Source organism: Puma concolor, chromosome D4, assembly GCF_028749965.1.
Source record: "Puma concolor isolate L17-30 chromosome D4, mPumCon1.1.hap2, whole genome shotgun sequence".
NCBI lineage: Eukaryota > Metazoa > Chordata > Mammalia > Carnivora > Felidae > Puma > Puma concolor.
In genome coordinates this window covers 72,725,218-72,741,742 of record NC_141679.1, presented here as the reverse complement: position 1 = coordinate 72,741,742, position 16,525 = coordinate 72,725,218, and the positions used below count along the sequence as shown (strand labels likewise).

General features: G+C 41.9%; 1 protein-coding gene across 1 annotated transcript; it reads right to left on the bottom strand.

Annotated features, from left to right (window-relative positions):
• Nucleotides 1-545: 545 nt before the first annotated feature.
• GNG10 (G protein subunit gamma 10) lies at nt 546-7,033 on the bottom strand. The gene is made up of 3 exons (XM_086683706.1): nt 6,878-7,033; nt 2,517-2,648; nt 546-1,490 (listed from the first exon to the last, which is right to left on the bottom strand). The coding sequence occupies exons 1-2, from the start codon at nt 6,956-6,958 to the stop codon at nt 2,523-2,525; spliced, it is 207 nt and encodes a 68-aa protein (XP_086539832.1). The 5' UTR covers nt 6,959-7,033; the 3' UTR covers nt 546-1,490; nt 2,517-2,522.
• Nucleotides 7,034-16,525: the final 9,492 nt, after the last annotated feature.

The window sequence follows — 16,525 nt, the reverse complement described above, 5'->3', positions numbered from 1 at the left end:
TCACTTAGATTTCGAAGTTTAGTGGCCGAAGTTAAGGGAGTTTCCATATGATGGCTTCTATTTTTTCTATAGTAACACTAATTATGCTAAAAGATATTTTCATTTATTTATTTATGGATTTATACATAACTATTTCAAAGTGCAGGGGTGCCTGGGTGGCTCAGTCAGTTAAGTGTCTGACTCTCGATTTCAGCTGAGGTCATGGTCTCCCGGTCCTGAGATTGAGCCCTACATCAGGCTCCATGTTATAGGCTGAGCATGAAGCCTGCTGGAGATTCTCTTTCCCTCTCCCTCTCCTCTGCTTGTGCTCTCTCCAAAAAAAAAAAAAAAAAAAAAAATTAAATATAAGTGTAAATGTTGCCAGAAATTGAGATTTCTCAGCAAGTTCTACATCTTTTTTTTTTAAACAAAGTTCTACAAGCACTTATAAACAAAAATTTCACTTCCCGCTTCCAGCACTCAATTTCACAAGGCAACAAAAGTCCATGAAGCCTTAAAACAAACAAAATCAGACACAAAATGTTGCTGCCATAGAAAACGATGAATTAAGCAAAAAATTTTATTTCCAAGCTCATCAAAGATAATTACAAACACAAATCAAGTATCCTTTTAAAAGCGTCCCAAATTAAATCAAAGGCACATCATCAAAGTAAAACCTACTTGTGACAGTAAGAATTCATTTAGGCTGTAATATTTTCACATTATTTTGTTTTTAATCATTTGCAATGTTCTGAAGATCACATTTAAACATTTTTTTTAAAGACCTAATGTATTTTTGTTTTGTTTTTTTAAATACAACCACAACTATAAAATAGAGGAACTTAAGAAGACAAAGACCAAATCTGGTTCATACACAGGATGGGGCAATCTCATACACAACACAACATGAATCTTTCCAAACAAGTTTGCTAAGAAATAGCTCCCATGTTTAGTGTTACAAATAAAACAATCTTCTCATTTAGGAAAATCAAGACATCATTTGATTGATAAAGCCTATTCTTCCCCTAGTTTTATACTTGCTTGTCTTTATTTAGAAACTGTAAATTCACAAGAAAAGAACAAGTTTTGTGGTATAAAAAATCTTAGGAACAACAAATTACAAATATTCATTTTTTTAACAAACAAAAATGTTTTCCTTCCCAAAATGTAAACATCCAGTAAATAAAACAAACATAATTTCCAGGTATAGAAACACCAGTAATTTGCTTATTAAAGAGGTGTATTTGGTGGTAACATTTTTGTCTTAAATATAAAAGAACTTTACCAAAAGAATCAGGCCATTATTATTTAAAGTCTACTCTTTCACCCAGTTTCCTTATCTGAGTAGAAATTCATCAATTTCTATAGAATTTTGGCTATAGGACCAGGCCATAGGAAAGGTATGAAATATCTAAAAGTCATTTGGCTGGAGAAAAGTGTTTTCTTGAGACTTGGAGGCAGTTATTCATCACTTTGCGCTTAAAAGCATTCCTCAGTGAACTTCTTCCCTACTGGAAACAGAATTGGGTAGGTTTTCACTTTAGTAAGATTTATACATAAAATTAACTAGTCATCATTTCAGGTCACTTTAGTGTTGTCTAAGTACAAAGTAACAATATAAAAAACATCCAAGCCACACCACTGAATGAGTAACATCCATTAAAGTGCTTTATAAAAAGGAAAATGCTATGCCAACATAAGACTATTAACACCATAAATGTGAACATTTTCCATCAAGAGGTACAATAGTATCCGATAGTATGATTACTTCCTTCTTGTTAATATGAATAATTTCCTTTTGCAAATATATGAAAAAAGACCTAAGATGATTACTCACTGTATGAAAACCCTCAGAACACATAATTTGAAATGTGTTGGCCCCAAAAGACTCTAGTAATCTATACCTTGACCTCTTCCAAAAAAAGGAAAAAAAACAAGTGAAAATGTGAATGAAACCCCATACAACACATTAGAACCTATGAAATTTCTAATATGCCACCAAAGAGAGGTGTTTTCATTTCAGTAATCAATTTTTAAAGTTCTTTTAACTCTACCCACACTTTTCCCTAATAGCTACATTTCTTCTTCCATTAAAACAGATCTATTGTGAAAGCCTCCAGGAAAGAAATCACAGCTGGCGGTAGGAACAAGACTCCACTGGGGAGTCCTTAGTCCCCAGAGCAGCAAGTCAGCTGATAGCACCGAGCATCAAATCACAACTCTGGGATGGTGTCAGGACAGAGATGGTGGGATTAAGGTCACGAAATTACTATCAGCCAACTCGGTTAAAGAGCTCAAGTACAGAAGGATATTAACATCTCAGGAGTTAGTACCAAAGAGGATTGAGACTCTCTTAATGAGATGTATTCCACAGGCAGCCACCTAGACTCACCTTCAGGGAAAGTTGTGCATTTTGCTATTTTTACTTTAATTCCCCCAACAATAGTAGATATTGAAAACTCTGTTGCCCAAGCCCTTGGGGAGCCCTGGGATAATGCCACAGCCCCTAGACAGCATGGTGGTGTATCATTACTCACCAGCCTTTAGAATAAAGCACAGGATCTGGGCTCCCGGAAGGGGTTGCTTCCAGCTGGAACACCTACCAGCAGGGCGTCCTTGCAGGCATTCTGCATGCAGTACTGTTGAAGCTCTGCAGCTGCCTGCGAGACCTGAAACAAAGGGACCACAGCTTGACATGCTGCTCACAGCCAGAGCCATCTGACAGCCATTTGATAGTCTGAGAAATGATCCCACAACTTGATAAAGGCCACACATCCTGTGATCTCCACAAGTCTCTTTTTTGATGAAAGTTCTAATACCTGAACTCGAAAGGGAAATGTTACCATTTCTATGATTTAGGGTTGCTTCTTCAATAAAGATAAAGCTGCATCTTTGATCCATTTACAATCCTAGTTTTGAGACTGAGTTTGAGTTTTGGTAAAGAAAATAGCTCATTCTAGCACATCTGTTACAAATTTTCACTTATATAAAAAAGCATGCATTGATATATTCAGGTTTGCCATGTGAGCAAACTGTTTAATGTTTACAAGGCTGGCGCCTTATCCAGTCTGCCCAAAACAAGTGACAAGTTTTCTCCACCATGCTTTTGAAGCAGGATAGCTTATTGGTTATAAGCACAGCCTCTGGAACCAGACTGCCTGGACTCAAATTCAGCTCCATCACTACCTGTAGGATCTTGGGCAAATTAACTTAATTTCTCAGTTTTTGTTTTCTCATCTGTGAAATGTATTTTGTAACAGTACCTGACTCAGTGAGTTGAGACAATTAAATGAGCTAAATGCATGTAAAACACTTAGAATAGTGCTGACACACAGTCAGCAATACATTGTGGTAGACTGCAAGAACAGTCACAATATTTTGCAGTTCCTCTCACCAAAAGGTAGAGTCTGTACCCAACCCTTGAATCTGGGCTGGCCTTGTGACTTGCTTTGACCAGGAAAATGTGGCAGAAATAATGGGCAAGTTCCAAGCCTACACTTCAAGAGCCTTTCCAACTACTCTTGCTGTGGTTTGAACTCTAAGACCACCATCCAATGAGCCCAGGCTAGCCTACTGGAGATCGTGTGGAGAAGAATCAGTGAGCCAGCTCCCACCACCTGCCTACCAACCTCCAGACATGTAAGTGAAACTATCCTGGATCATCCAGCTACCAACCAACCCTCCATTTGATTGCAGATCCATGGAAGAGCCCAGCAAAGAGCAAGCAGCAGAACCGTACAGCTGAACCCAGCTCAAACTGTAGACCTAAGAATTGTGAGTTAATAAATGTCGCTTTAAATCACTAAGTTTTAGAGAAGTTTATTAGCTTGCTTTTCCCTCACAAGAAGTTCTGACATTTTCATGTTAATTATAATTGGAACTAATGGTTATAAAATAAGTTATTTATTCAAAAGGAATTTAGAACCAATTATGCTCATGCTTACTAACTCTATATCAGAGGGAACAGATGAACTCCACACATGATGGGTAGGAGGAGACTACCTTCCTGGATCCCTGGAGAAATGGGACTAACTGGACCCCATCCTACAGAACATGGTCAAAAAGTTGAGGGGATATGCAGAGAAAAATAAGAGAAAATTAAAGGGTGCAGCATTTCTCTAGCACTTTTATAGAAGAGACTCTGGAGGGGGTGGAATACAAGCCCAAACACTTAGAAGTTGTCACTGCCATTGGAGGTGGGATACCCAAAGTATATGACTTTCCTTCATTTGAGTCCATGCTTACACAGCAACTTCTGAGAGAATTCTCCAAAACAGAGAAGGGGTCCTTGGAAGGATATGGAACATTCCAATCACTGGGAAGCGATGCCTTCCATTATATGCTAGAAAATTGATGTCCTGGTTTAATTACCAGTTAGCAAGTCTGCTCAAGAGAAGACATCTCTGGGTGTGCTGAGGGCATCCATTCATCACTGAGCCCTGAAATGAGGCAAACTAGACCTGGAATGTTGTGACTCCCAAAGGTGCTGCCTGAAAGAAGCCCACCAAACACCTGAAACCATACTACCGTGAGAACACCCCACAAATAAGCTTATTATCTGTGTGACCTTGAGCAATTGACTTGAATTCTCTCAGTCTGTTTCATCACCTATAATTATTTTTTAAATGTAGAAAGTATCTTCCCTGTCTAGTCCACAGGGTAGGCAGGCATCTGGCTCACAGGTCTCCTTTCCATCTCAGAGGCCAACATCATCTTGAACATTTTTCGACAATCCTAGTTTCAGTTCCCTGACCTCCTTTCCTCAAACAACCTTCTCCCCAATGCCAAGTTACAGCTAAACCTGTAACTGCTCCACATCTGAAATTTTACACTTCAACATCCTACTTTCTGATCACTATCTCTCCTACCCATCCAGAATGCCGCTTCCTTTCTTCTTACTATTCAAAGGGTTTTACATGCATTTAGCTCATTTAATTGTCTCATCAACTCGCTGAGTCAGGTATTATTACAAAAATACATTTCACAGATGAGAAAACAAAGACTGAGAAATTAAGTTAACTTGCCCAAGATCCTACAGGTAGTGATGGGGCTAAATCTGAGTCCAGGCAGTCTTTGACCTCAGGGAGAACACCTCCTCCCCTTTTGCCCTCCCCATCACCAGCAGGCTGACTCAGTTTCTTCTCTAACCAGCCTAGGTTCAGCCTCTTCCTGGCTAACCCCTCAAACTCCTTGCCCTACATCCCCACCTCCATCTTTCCAGCATACTTCCCCTGATAACGCACTACTTGGATCAACTACTATTCACCTTGAGTACTCCGAATCCCCAAGCAGGACAATCAGTCTCCAATCTCAAAGTAGCTGGGTCTTTAGAGTCATAAGGTGTCTACGGATGTGCCTGGTTGGGGATCCTCTTCCATTCCCAGCAGCACTTTCCCCACCCTCACTCTTGTGATTCCATTAGCTCCCTCCCCTCCGCCCTGGAGGTAAACTTCACAGAGAAAATCGTCATCCTACAAGTCCTTAAGTCTGTATGTCTAGAAACATCTATCTTCATACATGTCCGGATTTCCTTTCTTCCCATCTCAGAAGGTGTGCCTCCAATCCCATACCCCCACAGAGTGTCTCCTCTACCTCCAATTCTCCTTCTCTATTTGTTCCTCCTCAACCTAAAAATCGTTTGTTCCCTTCCCTCAGCCTCGAAATAAGGCTTTTCATTTTCTAAATTAAAAAAATAAAAGTTGTTTCCTCTTCAAAACCATGATTTCTTTTTTTAAAAAAGTCTGTCTACCCTATTACAATCTAGATTCTGCTTCTACTACCTATGTTATTAAAACCTCTTCTGTGGTCCGTAATTCTTTACCTTGTTCTATAATCTTCACTTATGGTCTGAAATTATTTTACTTGTTGGTTAACGTGTTTATTGATGATCTTTGCCACAATTATCAGCATATTCTCAGCACCTAATACAGTGCCAAACACAGACAAAAGGCACTATGGAGGTACTTGGAATATCACAGCAGGGTGTATTCATACATACGGACATACATTCTACATATGAACATAGGCTGAATACGTGTTCACGCATACAAACATACATACCCTCGTTGCTCAACACAATTACACAACAGATGCTTTCCAATCAACTGACTAAACACTGGCCACAGTGACTAAGATCCCAATTTTTGAAAATCCCTCTTTCCTCACTTCCTCTTGGTTCTCTCTCAGTCACATTTTGGCTGGTCCTGGGCTCCACACTCTGATTTCTTCGTTAATACACTGTTTTCACCCCCATACATTCTAATGACCTCTTTCAGCCTCTTGTTCTCTGAGCTGTGAGCTTCAAGCCCATGCGGCCCAACACATGGAAATCTCCGCAGAGTCCACAAGTCCAACACTGAACTCCATATTCCCCGATCCCGCTCTCCCTCCTGTCTGCCGTGGTGCAGGCAGGGCCGGGCCCTACACCCGTCACCACGCCGAAAACCTGAGCCCCGTCTTCCCGCTCTCGCTCTCGTCCCATCAACCCATCAGCGAGGCCGGTCCTCGTCGCCCCGCAGGCCGGCACCAGCCCAGCCAGGCGAGCCGCGCGGCGCGGGCATCCCGGGTCTGCGCGCGTGCGCCCCACGCCGCACCTCCTCCCACACCCCGAGTCACCTTCTGCGCCGCCAACAGGGAGACGCCCCCAGGGCACTCGACCCCGAGGGCGCGCCCGTCTCCCCCGACCCACCAGGCCCTGCCTCCTCCCTCGGGCCCGCGTCCCCGCCGAGCCGCGACATCTAGCCGGGGCCGGGCCGCCGTCCTCACGGCCGCCATCGCGACCGAGCCAGGGCGAGAGGCAACCGGCCTCTTCTCTCACGGCTCCCGGGCGGCGGCGGCCGCCGCAGGGAGGGAGGGAGGTCCCCGCGCCCTGACCAAAAGGCGCCGCCGCCCGCCTCACCTTGATTCTCTCCACGCCAGCCTCCAGCTTGAGCTGCTCCACCAGGCGCTGCAGGGCGTTCACGCTGGCCCCGGAAGACATGGCGGCGGCGCTGGGCTCCGAGGGCAGGGGAGCCGGGCTGCGGGAGCCGCCAGGCCCCTAGCGCGAGCACCGCCCCGGGGCGGGGAAGCCGCTGCGCCCGCCCCACCGCCCGCTGCCCCGCCTCTCCCGGCGGTCGCCCCCCGCTCGACCGGAGCTGCAGGTAAGCGGCAGTGTGGGGTTCCCGAATCACCTGACACTTAACTCTCTCTGGTCTCTAAACATGCAGAGTACCCGCTCTGAGCCTGGAAGCAGAGCCGCTCTGCGGGCCCACGCGGGGCTTCTGGAGGAGCGAGCGCGACCTGAAGGGGGGTGGCAGGGCGGTGGGGACCGGGAACGCGGAGACGCACCCCTGAGAAACCGGAGCCGTGACTCCGTGTGGCTGCAGCTAAGGTGGCAGAGGAGTTGAAATAAGCTCATGAAGGCTCCCATGCCACGCTGAGATATTAGCTGGGAGAGACCAAGAACGGTTGGTAGGCGCCCCATGAAGCGGTAACAGGTCTGGAAATCACCTGGTACCGTTTCACGGGAATCCCGCCAGTTGACTGGATAGGAAGTAAGGTCAGCAGGGCAAAAATCCCAGGCCCTGACATCTTTGCGGAACGTGTGGAAGAAAATTAAATTCAGCCCCACCCCACCCCCACCCCCGTCCCGTCTCACCATTTAGTTATAACCATTGTTTCTGTTGTGCTGCATTCTTTTTATTTTTTTCATTGTGTACCTGGGTTTGTTTTACAAAACTGGCATCATTCCTATGTGTAAAATATATGTTTTGTGTTAATCTTTTCACTTATTGTATCATGAATACTGCCTTTATTATACATCATTGTACAGTGGTAGATCTGTGAGCAACACGGGTTTGAACTGTGCGGTTGCACTTATTCGTGAATTGTTTTCAGTGCAGTACTGAGAAATATTTTCTCTTCCTTATGATTTCCTTAATGTTTTATTTAGCTTTGTTGGAAGAATGCAGTATATATTACATACAGCATACAAAATACGTGTTAATCAACTTTGTGTTATTGATAAGGCTACCAGTCAACAGGCTATTAGTAGTTAAGTTTGGGGGGAGTCAAAAGTTATATGTGGATTTTTGACCGCATGGGATCAGTGCCCCTACCTGCCCGCCTTTGATACAGTTGTTCAAAGGAACTGTATTTGTCAGAACCCACGTAAACTGAGTAATGCAAAAACATAATATATTGGCTTGTGTACCTGAAGAGCCCAGGCACTTTAAAGTAGTGGATTTAATTGCCCAAATAGTAGCTTTGGGGCTCTCTCTCTTGGCTCTGCTTTTTCTGAGTGTTGGCCTCATTTTCTTCAATGGTAAATAGACTCTATAAGAGGTGCTGTGAAGAAAGTTATCTGTGTTTTTATTGTCCTAGCCTAGCAGACTCAGGAGCAAGAGCGCCTCTTTTCTCGTTGTTCCAACAAAACCCCATACTGGATCTCATCAACCTTATGCAGTCATGTGCCCACCCTGAACCAGTTATTATTTGAAAGCAAGCATTGTGTAGTCAGAATGCTCAGATTAGCTGTGCCTGGCCAGGAGGAGGAGGAGAGATGCACCACCGGACTTCCCCATTTAGGACTGAGCCACTCATTCCCCCAGCCGCTGGGAGTAGCCACAGCTGATGCCTCAGCTAAGTCCCTCTCTGGGAACTGCCCTTAGCTGAGAACCATCCCTCCCAGTGTCAGCTCTCATCCACATTGACATGGGATGTATAAAACCCGAACCCCAACCCCATTGCCTCAAGTTGGAACAACACTGAAAGATGATCCACAGCTCCTTGCTGGGATCATCTGAGGTCTTTATGGCAACTACTTCACGGTTCAATTCCTCCCTTTGCCCAATCCCCACTCCCTAGACTTTCCCACAGGTGTTGATTTTCACACTCCCCAGTAAACTTTCTGCATGAATATCTCCATCTTAGAGTCTATTTCTCTGAAAAACCCAAGCTAAGATACCCAGACTACATGAACTGAGAAGGGTAGAGGAAGAGTGGTTGCTCAAAGAAAGAACAGGGTGCTGATACCAGAAGGGGGCCAGGAACAGTGAGAAAAGATATACCCTACATCCATTATTTTTAATGAGTGCATGGTATTCCATTGTACAACTGGATCATAATTTACCTACTGCCCTATTAACACTATGATGACCACCTTAAACATACAGCTTTGTGCGTTTTTTTTTTTTTTTGGTTGCATTCCTAAAAGTGAAATTGGTGGATTAAGAATATAAACAGTTTCTTAAACTTTTCCCTCCTGTATCCTCCAGAAAGTGGTAGTATGTGCTATTCCCACCAGAAGACTGCTTATTTCTCTGCACAGGCGCAATTCTACATTGTGGTCTTATCTTTATCAACCTAATAGATTGGTATGGCATCTCAAATCTTTTAAATATCTTGAGTGTTGAGACTGAACATTTCTTTGTGTGTGTGTGAACTATGTGTTTAGTTTTTCGGGTGTTAAAGTTTTTCTTATGATGAGCAGATTTGCAAATTTTGAAGCCCTCTCTAGTGACAAGTTCCCTCACCACAAAGAACTTAAAATACATGCTAGTCAAAAGGTGAAAATACATGTTAAAAACATTACTAGATTGATGAGCAATACAGAATAGAATGGTCATGGGTCAAAAAGATGTGGCAAAGAACTCAGAGCAAAGGTATAGACCGGAAGGATTAGAGAAAACTCCTCATAAATGGCAGGACCTAGACTTTGAAAATATGTGTCCTGCACAGGGCACAGGGGAAGGGGAAAGCATTTCAACAATGGGAGAGCAGGCCATGTACAAACGGAATGAATGAATGAATGAATGAATGAAGGCTCTAGGCAGTAATAGAAGATACACAGCTGTTAAGATTCAAAGTCACAGAAAACCTCAAAAGAAACAAAAGTTTGTGGCAAACAGTGGGATAGCCACAGGGTAATAACACATTTTAGAAGTATTAATCCAGGATGAGGATACAAAATGAACTGAAGTTGAGGAAACAAAATGACTTCAATAATGGCTTTTTGTTTTGTCTTTTTGGTGGAGAAAGTGGCTGGGATGAGGCCTTAGACAGGACTATGAAGGAAGGATGGAGAACAAATTCAAAAGACTAAATCAGGTGTACTGTATGGTGCTTATAAAATGCAAAGGAAAGGGAGGAAAGGGTTCTGAAGCAGAGTGGGCTAGAATTGGTGCCTGTAACAGATGTCAGGAAACAGGCCTAGGTTTGAAGAGAGGAGTAAAAAAGAGGAGTTTGGTTTAGGAGAAGCCAAGTCTTCAGCTGTAATGCTACATGCCTCTAGGCTGTTGGAAATGTTGTGGCAAGATGGTGATGTGGGAGACATCTCACAATGAAAGCTGAAGCAGTGAGATTATCTCTAATTAGAAAAGGCAGCTTTGGGGCTGCCCACACTGAGGGGACACATAGTACTTGTGTATCAGCCATAGGTAGATGTGTCCCACCTCCTTCCTTCATGCTATATACACCCACCATCTCTGCCCACCTCGGTATGACTGATTGTGCTGCTCTTGGAGAGTGGTCGAATGTAGAAAGAAACACCAAAGTTTTAGCATACAGCCTCCCACAGTGATCCACAGACAAGCAAGCTTGGTGCCACTTGTAATTGAGGAGGGCAGACCATCTGTGTTTTGCTTTGTACTTTACCAAAATGTCTTCTCGTCCATTATTTTTGCATCATGGAACTTCAGAGTGAAGAGACTCAGATAACGTAGTCCATCCCAATTATACTTATTTATTTTTTAATGTTTATTTATTTTTGAGAGAGTGCGCATGTGGCCAGCACAAGCCAGGCAGGGGCAGAGAGAGAGAGGGAGGCAGGGTATTGGAAGCGGGCTCCTTGCTGACAGCAGAGAGCCCAATGCAGGGCTCGAATCATGACCTGAGCAGAAGTCAGACGCTTAACTGACTGAGCCTCTCAGGCCCCTCATCCCAATTTTAGAGGTGAGGAAAACTAAGAGCCACTAAGGAAAGTGACTTAACTTGTATCTCACAAAGTGGGAGTAGGGAAAATAACTTTCATTTCAGCTTTCAAGAGAAGTCACTGCTCATCTGGAGGAGTAGAATCTGTTCCCACAGATGTAGTTATTTCTAGAGCTCTGAAAGGAGCTGAGGCCTGGGGACAAAGAATCCTTTCCCTCAGCTGAAATGAACAGATCACCAATTTATTATTTTAATTTTTTTAAGTGTTTGTTTATCTTTTGAGAGAGAGAGAGCACGCAAGCAGGGGAGGGACAGAGAGAGAAGGAGAGACACAATATGAAGCATGCTCCTGCACAGAGCTTAACGCAGGGCTCGAACTCACAAACTGTGAGATTGTGACCTAAGCCGAAGTTGGACATCTAACCAAATGAGCCACTCAGGCACCCCACCAATGTATTATTTTAAAGAATTTGTTACACATTTTTTTCTTGGTTAAAATAAGAATGTATAATACAAATCAAAACCACAATGAGATACCACCTCCCATCTGTCAGAATGGCTAAAATTAACACAGGAAACAACAGATGTTGGCAAGGATGTGGAGAAAGGGGAACCCTCTTACACTATTGGTGGGAATGCAAACTGGTGCAGCCACCCTGAAAAACAGTATGGAGTTTCCTCAAAAAGTTAAAAATAGACTTACCCTACAACCCAGCAGTTGCACTAAGTATTTACCCAAAGGATACAAAAATAGTGATTCAAAGGGGCACATGCACCCCAATGTTTATAGCAGTATTATCAACAATAGGCAAATTATGGAAAAAGCCCAGATGTCCATCAACTGATGAATGGATAAAGATGTGGTGAGTGTATACACACACACACACACACACACACACACACACACACATACATACACAATGGAATATTAGTCAGCCGTGAAAAATAACAAAATCTTGCCATTTGCAATGCCATGGATGGAGCTAGAGTGTATTATGCTAAGCAAAATAAGTCAGAGAAAGACAAATACCATATGATTGCACTCATGTGGAATTTAAGAAAAAACAAATGGATATAAGGAAGGGAAGAAAATAAAAAAAGAGGGAGGGAAGCAAACCATAAGAAACTTTTAATTATGGAGAACAAACAGGGTTGGTGGAGGGACATGGGTGGGGGACAGGCTAAATGGGTGATGGGGATTAAGACACCTGTTGTGATGAGCACTGGGTGTTATATGTAAGTGATGAATCACTAAACTGTACACCTGAAACCAATTTTACCATATATGGTAACAACTTAGAATTTAGTTGAAAACTTGAAATAAAATAAGAATTTAAAAATTTCCACTGTTTCTAAGAATCTCAGTACTTTTTAGAAGTGTCAGTGTTCTGGGGCTCCTGGGTTGGTTAAGTGTCCAACTCTTAGCCAGTTGGTTAACTGTCCAACTCTTGATTTCAGCTCAGGTCAAGTTGGGCTCTGCACAGACACCGTGGAGCCTGCTTGTGATTCTCCCTCTCCCTCTCTTTATGCCCCTCTCCTGCTTGCACTCACTCTCTCTCTCAAAATACATAAACAAACATTTTTTTTTTAAAAAGTGTCCTTGTAGAGGCAAATGTTTTGTTTCCCTTTTATGATGTACAGTTCTTCACCCTCTGACATGTGTTTTGTCACTTTTTTTTTTTTTTTTAACCAACAGTGGGTTATTTTTCCAGAAAAGGGGCTTCAAACAACTCTTCTCCATAAAAATAATGATAAAATGGGAAGGTACGTCTTTCTGCCAATGTTATGTCAAAATGACAATACTATATGCCTTCGGTTTTCTAAAATAATTTAAAAGAAACAGGAAAACACATCAACAACTGTATTTCATGTGACATAGTGTAATGTACCATAAAAGTTATTTCACTTCCTTATACCCATTGCATTATTTTTAGAACTTAGAACCATGAATCAGGAGCTAAACACTCACCAGCAGGTTTGTAGATTCAGCTTCTCCCAAGAAGATTTTCACAGGCATTTTTGAGACTTTAGGAGGCAGTGGAACTTAAGGATACTTGTCCTTTTGAACAGACATTCCAAGCATGCCTCTATATCTCATTGATAGTGTCCCTGTAGTAAAGGTAGGCGTTAAACCACCAAGTGGCTGATCACTGTTTGTTGTCTCTGAAAGTTTGGTTTTCTTTGAGTTGTCCTCTCAGCTGATTCACCCTCTATTCCAAAGGCAACAGGGTCAGGTAGCTGCCTCTAAAATCTACAGTTCCAACCCTGAGGAGCACTTTTTCACTCTAGCACAGTGCCTTGCCCAAGGTAAGGGATTCAGATACCCATTAAAGGAATAAAGAAACAAGGGGTTTGTAGTCATCACTAAATACTCTCCTGTTAACATAGATTTTGACAAATGAAAATGATTTCCCTGTTTCCTCTAAAGGCAAGAAAAAACTCATTTATTGAACACTTAATATATGCCAGCACTTTATCCCTATCTTGTTTAATTCTCACAAGAGTCCTGTGAAGTAGTTAGTAACCCTAGTATTAAAAATAAGAAAATGAAGTTCGGAGCTTACCCTGCCCAAAGTCAAGCTACTGGTCAGTTGCAGAGCCGGAAAACAAATCTTGGTCTATCCAGCTACAAAGCCTGAGCCCTGCTACTGCATCTGGCTCACTCTTCCTGAGGTTATAAAAGAACTGCCAAATGAGAGGGAGTTTCTCCATCCCCTAATGACACCCAAGAGGAGTCTGTAAAAAAACCCCTAAGTCACTGACTTAAGACCATGTGATCCATTCCATACATAATTGTCAAAGATACTCTGAATCCTTTAAGTACTAAGAATCTGATAAAAGTTTACAACTAATTATGTTCCCTTTTTAAAATACCCATAACATTTCTCAATTGCAGGCAATCTAATCTATGTCAGACCCTAAACCTGTATGAATTTGCAGGCTTATAGTATTTTAAATCCTAATTATCTAAAAGATCCCCTCATTTCACAGATGAGGAAACCAGAAAGGTTAAATAATTTAACAAATTTTATTTAGTTATTAGGTTCTAGATTTGGCCTTTCCCATACTTAAATATGAAGAGTATCACATTTTGGAAATAAAATACACTTTATCCATACACTAGTTTGTGTCAGTACTGATATTTATCTCCCTCAAATGTACAATTACAACTGAACAGAGATCATGTCTAATTTAATGTCTTAAAGTAGCTATATCTATTTTAATAATGTCTAATAAAAGCCATTTCTCTTTACTTTCCACAAAACCTTCAGTTTAGGGCCAGCAGACTGGTTCATAATACTTACTTGAATGTTAGCTTAGCTTAGCAATGGCTTCCTTCCACTCAAGCAAAATATCTCCAAGGTTTGGGTGTTAAAAGGTTTACTGCGGGGCGCCTGGGTGGCGCAGTCGGTTAAGCGTCCGACTTCAGCCAGGTCACGATCTCGCGGTCCGTGAGTTCGAGCCCCGCATCCGGCTCTGGGCTGATGGCTCGGAGCCTGGAGCCTGTTTCCGATTCTGTGTCTCCCTCTCACTCTGCCCCTCCCCCGTTCATGCTCTGTCTCTCTCTGTCCCAAAAATAAATAAAAAAAAAAAAAAAAAAAAAAAAAAAAAAGGTTTACTGCACTGTCCAAAAGGGAAAAAAAAAAAAAAAAAAAAAGAATCTCAAAGTAAATGAACTATGATTTTCTAAACATAAACTCAATAGTACTAAAATACTTGTTAATTCTTTCAACTATTTTTTCATGTGACACTTAAAAATCCTACCTAACAATCATAGTTTTTAAGATAATACACATGGTACCTACCTAATAGATGTGCTCTGAAACAGCAACTTATGATTGGCAGAACTTGGAGAATTCATAAAGAAATAAGACCACTGAGGAAAGGGTTAGTAGTGGAATCTGTTATGAAGATATTTGACATGAATATAATCCTAAGAATAATTTTAGCACAGACCTCAAAAGTATATGAAGTGATAGCAATGAATAGCTATGCACTATAGACATGTAAACGTCCATCAAAAAGAAATGGTTATAGCCTTTAGATGAAGCATAAGGAAAAATTTCTAACTACTGAGGTGGGATCCTCTACCCAGGATTCTTCTCCAGATGGTTCTAAAATTCAGAAGCTTTTGTGGGCTTTTTGGTGGGGGGTGGGCAGAGTATGGAGACAATAAAGATACCCAGAGTACTTGAATAACTCTTATAAAACAACTAATGGCTCTTTCTTCACTTTAGGATTTTGAAGCATAGTTCTTTTGTTGAGAGAGGAAAAGAGAAAAATCACAGTCCTTCTGTTAAGGAGAGTCCATTTATCTTCACCCATGCAATGATCCTGATTCCAAAAGAGCAGCCAAACTTTTACTATGTGAGCAGGCTTGTGGGGGCAATTCCAGAAATAGCTTTCTAGAAAGCCATGGAAAATACAACAGTCTAGCAGATATGCAAAATAATATCCAGGGGTGCCTGGGTGGGTCAGACAGTTAAGCGTCCCTTCGGCTCAGGTTCTCATGGTTCTTGAGCTCAAGCCCTGCATCAGGTTCTGTGCTGACAGCTCAGAGCCTGGAGCCTGGAGCCTGGAGCCTGTCTCAGATTTTGTCTCCCTCTCTGCCCTTCCCCCACTCACACCGTCTCTCTCTCTCTCTCTCTCTCTCAAAAACAAATAAGCATTAAAAAAATAATAAAAAAATATATCCAACAGTTTCTATCAGCCAACCTTTATGAATGCTAACATTTCCAGTCCTTTTATTATTCCTTACTACTAGGTAAGAAGTACCTAGAATACCATATGTTTCTTTGAAATTTTAACACAGGGGCAAGTACCTATATTTCTTTTTGGTCCCTACAACCTATGGCACATATTTCTGTTCTTAGATGATAAACACTATTGTGTGTTAAATATAATAATGAATTCTAAGACAGGAGGTCGCTAACTGCAGATAACCTCAGCATCTCTGAAAGACATTTATCTATGGTTGGGCATTTTTGAGGTTTGAAACATAGTTACCTATAATTTAGCTCTGTAATTTCTCCACCCTCCTAAAAATGAATACATGTATGAACCACTTTTATCTGAACACTTTTATCTAAAGTTTACAAAAATATAAATATTTCAGAATTTTAGAACTGTAAAAGGATCCTACTGATAACTAGTTAAGCTCCTCCCCCAATTTTCCATTTAATGAGGCAACTGAGGCCCTCACTCATAGGTTAAACGACTGACAAGGATAAAACCCTTCCCTCCTTGCCTCTTTGTATATGTCACATTTAGGCTGAGCTCCTGAAAGCACTAGTTTACTTTTGCTAGAAACAGAGACTTTGCATCTCTATTATCTACACTATTCTTTTAAAACTATATGATACAAAAGCAGTTACCTTAATCTTTGATTTAAAATGTCATACCTTGGGCACCTGGGTGGCTCAGTCAGTTGATTTCAGCTCAGATCATGATCTCACACTTCATGGGTTCAATCAACCCCCATGTTGGGCTCTGCGCGGACAGTGCAGAGTCTGCTTGGGATTCTGTCTCCTCTCTCTCTGCCTTCCCCTTGCTCATGCTCTCTCTCTCACTCTCTCTCAAAAACAAATAAACTTAAAAATATATATATATATATAAATTAAATGTCATACCCACAAAC